Source organism: Sinocyclocheilus rhinocerous, unplaced genomic scaffold (genome assembly GCF_001515625.1).
Source record: "Sinocyclocheilus rhinocerous isolate Xijiao unplaced genomic scaffold, SAMN03320098_v1.1 scaffold387, whole genome shotgun sequence".
Classification (NCBI taxonomy): Eukaryota; Metazoa; Chordata; class Actinopteri; order Cypriniformes; family Cyprinidae; genus Sinocyclocheilus; species Sinocyclocheilus rhinocerous.
The window spans coordinates 1,672,159-1,680,560 of record NW_015651557.1 but is presented as its reverse complement, the minus strand read 5'-3'; the positions used below and the strand labels follow the sequence as shown (position 1 = coordinate 1,680,560).

General features: G+C 42.2%; 1 protein-coding gene across 1 annotated transcript in view; it reads left to right on the top strand.

Annotated features, from left to right (window-relative positions):
• Window positions 1-2,790: 2,790 nt before the first annotated feature.
• Window positions 2,791-8,402, top strand: part of LOC107713185 (cytoplasmic polyadenylation element-binding protein 4-like) — a 38,312-nt gene continuing 32,700 nt past the window's right edge. The window contains exons 1-3 of the mRNA XM_016518619.1: window positions 2,791-3,226; window positions 3,878-4,033; window positions 4,526-5,533. Coding sequence (XP_016374105.1) covers window positions 3,932-4,033; window positions 4,526-5,533 — 1,110 coding nt within the window. The 5' untranslated portion in view covers window positions 2,791-3,226; window positions 3,878-3,931. The remainder of the gene's footprint in view (window positions 3,227-3,877; window positions 4,034-4,525; window positions 5,534-8,402) is intronic.

Here is an 8,402-nt window from a genome sequence, read left to right as displayed (position 1 = left end):
GGGCTTAGAACGACATGAGGGTGAGTAATTAATGACAGAATTTTCATTTTTTGGGTGAACTATCCCTTTAATAAAGGAGTTTAATGAAGAGAATCGTCTACTGGTATTTAATTAGATGTCAATCAGAGTTCTTTGGTTGCTGTTTGACCCAGGTTAATATGAGGTCTCTGGAAGAAATGATCCAGAGGTTTGTGTCTTTTACTTATAAAACCAGACTGTTAGAAAAAGCAAATGCTATGCATAGATTTAGAGTCTACAGCGATGCAGTGACTGACGTCATTTTGTAGGCCAATCCCAAAGTTAGCATCACCCTGGTTCCCAACAGGATTTTTCCATCTGCTTTTGGATCATTGCAGAAAATAAGATCTGTAACTAACAAAAGTTTCTGATTCAGGTTTTGTTTATCACAACAATCTTCACAAATGAACACAACTTGTATGAATTCTGAAACTTGTCAGAAGTAAAAGGCTACTTGTTAAAAGTAAACGTAGCTTACCTGTTCAACATGATGACTTTTATTGTCCCCGACAACCTCTGTTCGTTACATTTAGCCACATGTTAGCGATTGCCATTTTCAAAACAAGAACACGTTTTTAGGGTATTACTGATCTATTTTATGTTGTAGAATAACACGTGGAAATATCTTAAGCCAGACCTTATTTCAGGCAGTTAACCAATTATTATTATTATTTTTTTTAAAATACTGACTTCAGAACAAAGAGCCAGCTTTTGGCCTACGTCATCGCTGCAGCACTTTATTTCATTTTTAATGCATTTGCATGTCATTTTTAATGCGTCATTTGCAATGTTTCATGGGATTGTATTTTTTTACATCACTAAACCTCTCAAGTACATAGTCTTGTACTTCTGTCTTTTTGTCTGTGATGTTGTGATTCACATCTGGTTGGTTTGGTGGCTAATACCTCTTAAACTAAGACTTTTTTCTTCTTTTTAATCCCTATGGGAAAATGAAAGGGGAAAATATTTTCTATATAATATTTATATTTTAAAGCGTCCATAATAAGCATACTTCTGAATCACGCCGTAAGTAGTAGGTTATCCGGGTACTTTTTGCCCACTCTTTTATGAGTACTGTGAATTCAGACATACTTCTTTTGTCACATACTGTTTTTCACCTGCTTTATAGTTGGGAAGTATGCAATTTCGTATGCAGCCATATTGTGCAGCGGGATTTTTAACCAATTAGGTTTAAGTGTGGGCGGGGCTATATTATTTCAGTTACTTTTGTTATTTACTGGCAAGACTATTACTAACTATATTCTCTGGATGATTCAGTCTGATTGGTCAAATATTTTAGTATAATTGACTGATTTCCTTTCTTGTCGACTCCATTGTCTCTTTCTTGGACATTAGAAATTTAGAAAAGTAATCAAAAAGTAATCAGGAGTAATCAGTTACATTACTTTAATAAAGTAATTGAAAAAGTTACACTACTATTACTTTTTAAATAGGGTAACTTGTAATCTGTAACCTATTACATTTCCAAAGTAACCTTCCCAACACTGGTTGGGAAGTATGCAATTTCGTATGCAGCCATATTGTGCGGCGGGATTTTTAACCAATTAGGTTTAAGTGTGGGCGGGGCTATATTATTTCAGTTACTTTTGTTATTTACTGGCAAGCACCACTATTACTATATTCTCTGGATGATTCAGTCTGATTGGTCAAATATTTTAGTATAATTGACTGATTTCCTTTCTTGTCGACTCCATTGTCTCTTTCTTGGAACATAATAAAATAATTTCAGTCCATACAGCAATATTTTATGCCTATCATTTATGTATTTGTAGTCGTGTTATAATAATATATAAAGCATGTTGTCTCATAGCTAAGATGTCACCCACAGAAGCTGATTTCTACAATCTGGCTTCATTGTTAGTAGACCTAGTGCTATGAGAAGTCCAAATGATGATGGTGGAGGAGCTCCATTATGGAGTGAAAACAGCAGCAGGCCTTAATGAGACCTCTGTCTAAGGGCACAGCTGTCATATTCAGAGCTAGTCTCCTCCCTGCTCTCTGACCCATTCGTTTGCAGGAACACTGGTAATGAGATTGATCCGGGTCGCTTAAAACAGGGAAGAAGGGCGCAAGCAGGTGTCATCGCAACTGAGAAAAGCCAGCCCCTGCTGATTCCAATTCCTTCCAGCGTCTTAAGAAAGGACACACATTTGCACATGCATTCTGTCACCAGGGGACAGGAGAAATCTCAGGGAAATTGCAGGAGGGTATATACATTTAAACATGTTGCATAGCATTTTGTGGTGCTGCATATATTCATACACTTTCAACATTAATCGTGCTTACACTATTTTTCAACATAAAAACTATAAAATAATACAAGTAGGAAAAAATAATAGGCTATAATGATTGTATATAAAATAACATCTAATAATAATATCTCTATATTAATAATAATAAATGTGTCCCAATTTACCTGAATGTACAGTATAGATAGATAGATAGATAGATAGATAGATAGAAAAAAAGCTAAATATTTTAAAGCCTTGTTGACCTTACAGGGAGGAGATTTCAAGACGTAAAGGGTAAAGGCGGAACTTCGTTACTCAAATGACCTTAAAGGGCAGACACATATTTATGAATCGCTACCAAATTAGGAAAAAGTGGGCGGGAATACCGTGCGCTCTGACCAATTAAAGCCCGTGTCTTCCACCAGCGTGGGAGGAACAGATGCCTTGTGAGGTTCCCGTGGGCGTGGTCTGACGCGGCGGAGGCGGAGCTTTAGCCGGAAGTATGTGTGGACTGGGTCTCCTTGTCATTTGGCTTCAGTAGATTGTGCCGTGGAGAGGACAGCAGCGGCAGCGCAGCGAAGGGAGCAGCAGTGCGCTGGTGAAAGAAAAAAAAAGACAAGAGAAACGAAAATTTAACTATGAAAAGGACGCATGAACGCATTGCAGTTCACCAGTAACTAAACTAGTCTTTTTATATTGAAGTCAATGACGTAGAATCGTCTAAGCAAGTGATTTAAAGGTTAGCAGCTGGCTAAAGCGAGACAGGGCTGTGTCATTGAGAAGGCAGGACACGTCAAGACGAGGAAGGGAGAAAAAATAGACACTACTGTCGGATTAAAGATCCCCACTTCATAGTATCAGATCACCAGTTTATTCGAGATTCTGCGTTAGTTTGCGTTGTGATAATATCTGGAACGAGTGTCTGTCCTCAGTCATCGCTCGGATCAACCACTAAGGTGAAAAGTACATTTATTTTTTTATTTTTGTGAACGTATTTATCAGAAGTATTTATCAGAAATCCCTAATATTAGATGTGTATTGTGCTTTTATATGCGTTAAATCGTGCAGTATTGTGAGTATTGTAGTGCGAGAGCAGAAGACGTCATCATTTTTCAGCTCGAGCATTCGTTCGTTGAAAAGGAAAGGGAATACTAAGGATTTTTTCCCCTTTAGATATTTAAATTATAACAACAGTGGTACTTTATCGAGTAAGCTATCTTACTGTATTATTTCTGCGTCAGAAAAACACGGTCGAGTCGGCCTTTTGCTTGATATGAAGCCTTTTAGCAGTTCCTGTTGAATAAGCCGGTAGCCTGTTAGCTGCTAGCTGAAGAGACGTCACGAATCTATAATTAGAGCCTGAAAGACCTTTATAACTTGTTATAGCCAGTATGGTATATTACTTGACAACATAAACCTGTCATATCATACATTTCCTGGCGATGCTGATCACATTTATCTGTCCTGTCAGTATTTGTGACGTCTGGTGGCATAGTGCCACATAGTCTCTCACCAAAGGGTGTCCTCAGCGTTTCCAGTATGTCATGAATTATGTTGTGCAACTGCGTCATGGAGTATTTTAACCATGGATATGCGTTCTTTTTCAGGGCTTAGGAAGCAATAATAACTGTGTCGGAGCCAGGTTGAACTGGAGAACATAAATGGGGGATTACGGGTTTGGAGTCTTAGTGCAGAACAACACTGGCAACAAGTCTGCTTTCCCAGTACGAATCCACCCTCACCTGCAAGCGCCACACCACCACCAGAATGCGAAGCCTTGTTGACCTTACAGGGAGGAGATTTCAAGACTTAAAGGGAAAAGGCGGAACCTCGTTACTCAAATGACCTTAAAGGGCAGACACATATTTATGAATCGCTACCAAATTAGGAAAAAGTGGGCGGGAATACCGTGCGCTCTGACCAATTAAAGCCCGTGTCTTCCACCAGCGTGGGAGGAACAGATGCCTTGTGAGGTTCCCGTGGGCGTGGTCTGACGCGGCGGAGGCGGAGCTTTAGCCGGAAGTATGTGTGGACTGGGTCTCCTTGTCATTTGGCTTCAGTAGATTGTGCCGTAGAGAGGACAGCAGCGGCAGCGCAGCGCAGCGAAGGGAGCAGCAGTGCGCTGGTGAAAGAAAAAAAAAGACAAGAGAAACGAAAATTTAACTATGAAAAGGACGCATGAACGCATTGCAGTTCACCAGTAACTAAACTAGTCTTTTTATATTGAAGTCAATGACGTAGAATCGTCTAACCACCAGAATGCGACCGCCAGCCCCGCCGCTTTCATAAACAGCACCCCGGCCGGAAATGGTAGCAGCAGCGGTTCGACCTGGCTGTTCCCGGCGGCCGGCGTTCACAGCAACATGCAAGATGAAATTCTGGGCTCCGAGAAGCCCAAAGCCCAACAGCAGGAGCTGCAAGAGAACCAAGAGAAGCAGCAGCAGCAGCTCTCCCCCGGACACCAGGAGAGCACCATCATCTCCGAGCTGGAAAAGGCTCGTGCCGAAGAGAGTAAAGTGGAGAGCGGGTCGTCCGACGGGACCAACGGCAAGGAGAAGCTGCGTTTGGAGTCCCCCGTGCTGACGCCCTTTGACTATCAGGAGCCCTCGGGACTGGGCACAGCTGCCCAGTCCAGCACCTCCTCCTCCCTGACCAGCTTCAACAACTGGTCGGCTGCTATCCCCGCCACCCCCTCCACCATCATCAACGAGGACATCAGCTTCTTCAACCCGGCCGCCTCGGCCAACAACGGTCCTCTGCTGTTCCAGAATTTCTCCCACCACGTCAGCCCAGGCTTCGGGGGGAACTTCTCCCCTCAGATCGGTCCCATCTCACAGCACCACCCACCTCACCCCCACTTCCAGCACCCTCACAGCCAGCACCAGCAGCATCGTCGTTCTCCGGCCAGTCCCCATCCGCCGCCGTTCCCCCACCGCAGCGCCCCCTTCGGCCAGCTGCCGCATCTCTCCAACAACCTGAGCAAGCCTCCCTCACCCTGGGGCAGCTACCAGAGCCCCTCACCCTCTCCTTCCTCCACTTCGTGGAGCCCAGGTGGGGGTTACGGCAGTTGGGGTGGCTCCCAGGGCCGCGAGTACCGCCGTGGCTTGAATGGCGGCATGACGCCTCTCAACTCCATCTCACCGCTGAAGAAGACCTTCCCCAACAACCACATGCCCCAGCAGAAGTACTCCCGTGCCAGCCCCGGATTCAACCCGAAGTCCTGGATGGATGACAGCAGGAGCGAGAACATCTTCCCTTTCCAGGTGTGTATATTATATTGGCACAATGATCTGCCTCAAAAATAGTTAACAAAAAGCAGTGAATGACCAATGTTGGCCAGGCTTGTAGAGGCCAGTTCACACCAAGGACGATAATTATAACTATAAAGTTGTAAAGGTGTAATTCACCACTAGCAAGATAGACTTTTAATAAAACTTGGCCATATATGCGATAGAAAGATGTTTTATTTTATTTTTTTGCGGTGCTGAATAACTAGAGAAAAAGGGCTGTGGCGTTGTCTTTTGCCAAAAAGGTAAGAAAACTTTAACACCCACAATGCACTGTGCTTGATCCAACTGTGAGTTAGGATAAGAAAATGTATGAGTATAATCCCTGGAGCTGTGTAATAATTGGGGAAGTCTTGGTGTAGGCAACATGGAGAAAGACTACACATTGTTAATTTATACTAATTACAGTGAAATTTTGTGTGCGAAATCAGGCCATGAGTAAAATCTGTATGGGGAAATCTTTCGCCCTCGTGCAAAACTTCACATTGCCGCAGATTCCTTTCGATTTTGTACGCAAAATTTTGTGACCACACCTTTACGAGAACATGGAAATCCACACCACAAGTCTACCAATAATGAGGAACAATGTATTTAAAATCACTTTTAAGAATTTCTTTTCAGCTAATGAATGAAAAATAACATTGACAGCCAACCAGAATCCACCCGACTTTAAAGAGCTTGAGCATTTAAAGCAGCAGGCGACAAAACTGCAGTGCTTATAATAAACAGACCGTTGATTTGGATTATCAGTTTAATTACAGCTATATAATGCATATAATTTAGACCCCCCCCGGGTCTTTATATAAAAAGGTGTTGTATGTCTGTGCGCACTCCCATTGGTAGTCGCCCCAACGTGTCGCTGCTCATTTGCTTTTAAGCTCAACTCAATTTTCTCATGTCGTCAGCAGTATCTTTTGTCATCAGAAACTGGTAGTTTACATTGAAATGAATGATTCCCGGTTGCTTTGATGCTGCAGTCGCTGTCAGTGTGAACCCTGTAACATGTGGATCATTGTTTTGTACATTTGCATAGCTTTAATTTGCCTGTTTCTGCTCTCTCATGGCACATTGTGACAAAATCTGCTTGAGCTGGGCCCAAAGCAACATGTGCCAGAGGCTTGGATGACTAACTTTGCCCTGCCTGTTTTGTTTTCCAAACAGCTCTGTGGGATTTTAGGAGCTGACAGTTGCCTACCATGACGCTGTCTGAGATGGTTTGATGCTAATCTTACAAAGCGAATAATTGTAATGTAGACATTGTCTTTTTGACCCATTTGATAACATTTACATAAGCCATTACATTAATCATAGTAGCACAGGTTTTAAAATGTCGGCCAACCTGTTTTATTTCTGGTAGTATATTTTTGGCCTTGTCATACTGGAGCTAGATTAGATAGATTAATGGAATCTTTAGATCTGTTAAAGTGGTATACAATACATAAATATAAACAAACAGTTCAATTAATTTACACTACAGCAGCATGACATGGCCTACTCATAAGTGTTTATAAGCTGTACTAGAACTGCTCCTGTTTATTTAGAGCGTGTGTCTGTGTACATGTGATGGAGGGGTGGAGTGATGATGGTGAAAAGATAGGTCATAGAGTCCTAGATACTTTGGCAGTATATAAGTGTTTTTTTTTTCTTGATTAAAATTTTTTTTTGTACTTACCAATAAGGTATTGGGCCATGCTATATTGTGAATGTAATCACTGCTAAAGGGTGTTGTTAGGCATGACACACAGTGGAGTGCATTATTTTCTAACAACATAATTGAATTATTAAGGACACAATTTAGTGATAATATATATATATATTTTTTTCAAAAACATTATTTTATCAAGCAAATTGAGTGTAATATAGAATAAAAATATACAGTAGACCCTGTCAGAGGTCCTGTTCACCTCTCTTCTTGTCACTCAAAGAATGTATGATGCCAAATGTATTAATTATTTTTTTTTACTGTAAATTTAATTTCAGTCCCGATACTCGATGGTATCGAGGCAATTCGGTCGGTGCCTAAAAAGTATCGAACTCGATACCCAGCCCTAGTCCCGTGAAACCTAAAATGTTGCTATTGTGTATTATACAGCACAAGCTGTGGCAACTACAGCTGCCATTTAAAAAAAAAAAAATTAACAAAATTTTGCAGATTCATTTTTTGGTGAACAGATGTTGTGTCATCATAGCTAGAGCCCGACCGATATTTAGTTTTGCCGATATTATCGGCCGATATGAGACTGTCGCCGATATATCGGTATCGGCGAATATGCCGCCGATATGAATTTTTTTTTACAGAACATATAACGCAGATAAAAGGCTTGAAATGGTGTAATTACTTCGTTTTTCCAGCAGAGCGCGCTCCATTGTTTGCTACTGGCGACCTGGATGAAACGCTTTAAAGCTTAAGTCTATGGAAAACCATTGAAACTTTGAACGGCCATATCTCCGTAACGGCGCGGCGAAACCGCACCAAATTTGGGGGATCCCTTCAGCTCGAGGAACCCTCTCGAACGCAAATCGAGTGTACGTCTAGAGGCCCGCTTTTCGAATGAGACCACCCCCGCGTTGATAGCCCCTTGGTTCGGGAGTTACGGGTGGTTAAGTTCGCGGTCCGGCGCCGACCAATCAAGCAATCCCGGAGGGCGGCGTTCGAGAGGACTCCTCGAGCTGAAGGGATCCCCCGAATTTGGTGGAGATAGTGACAACAGAGCTGAGGCAACACTTTCACTTAAGTAAGGAGGTCTCTTGTTCAGGCAGCAGCATTCAAGCGTTGTCTTATTCGACAGCAAGTGCCCTGCGAAGTGGACTTCACATGAAATTCCACCATGATTCCAGTTCCAAG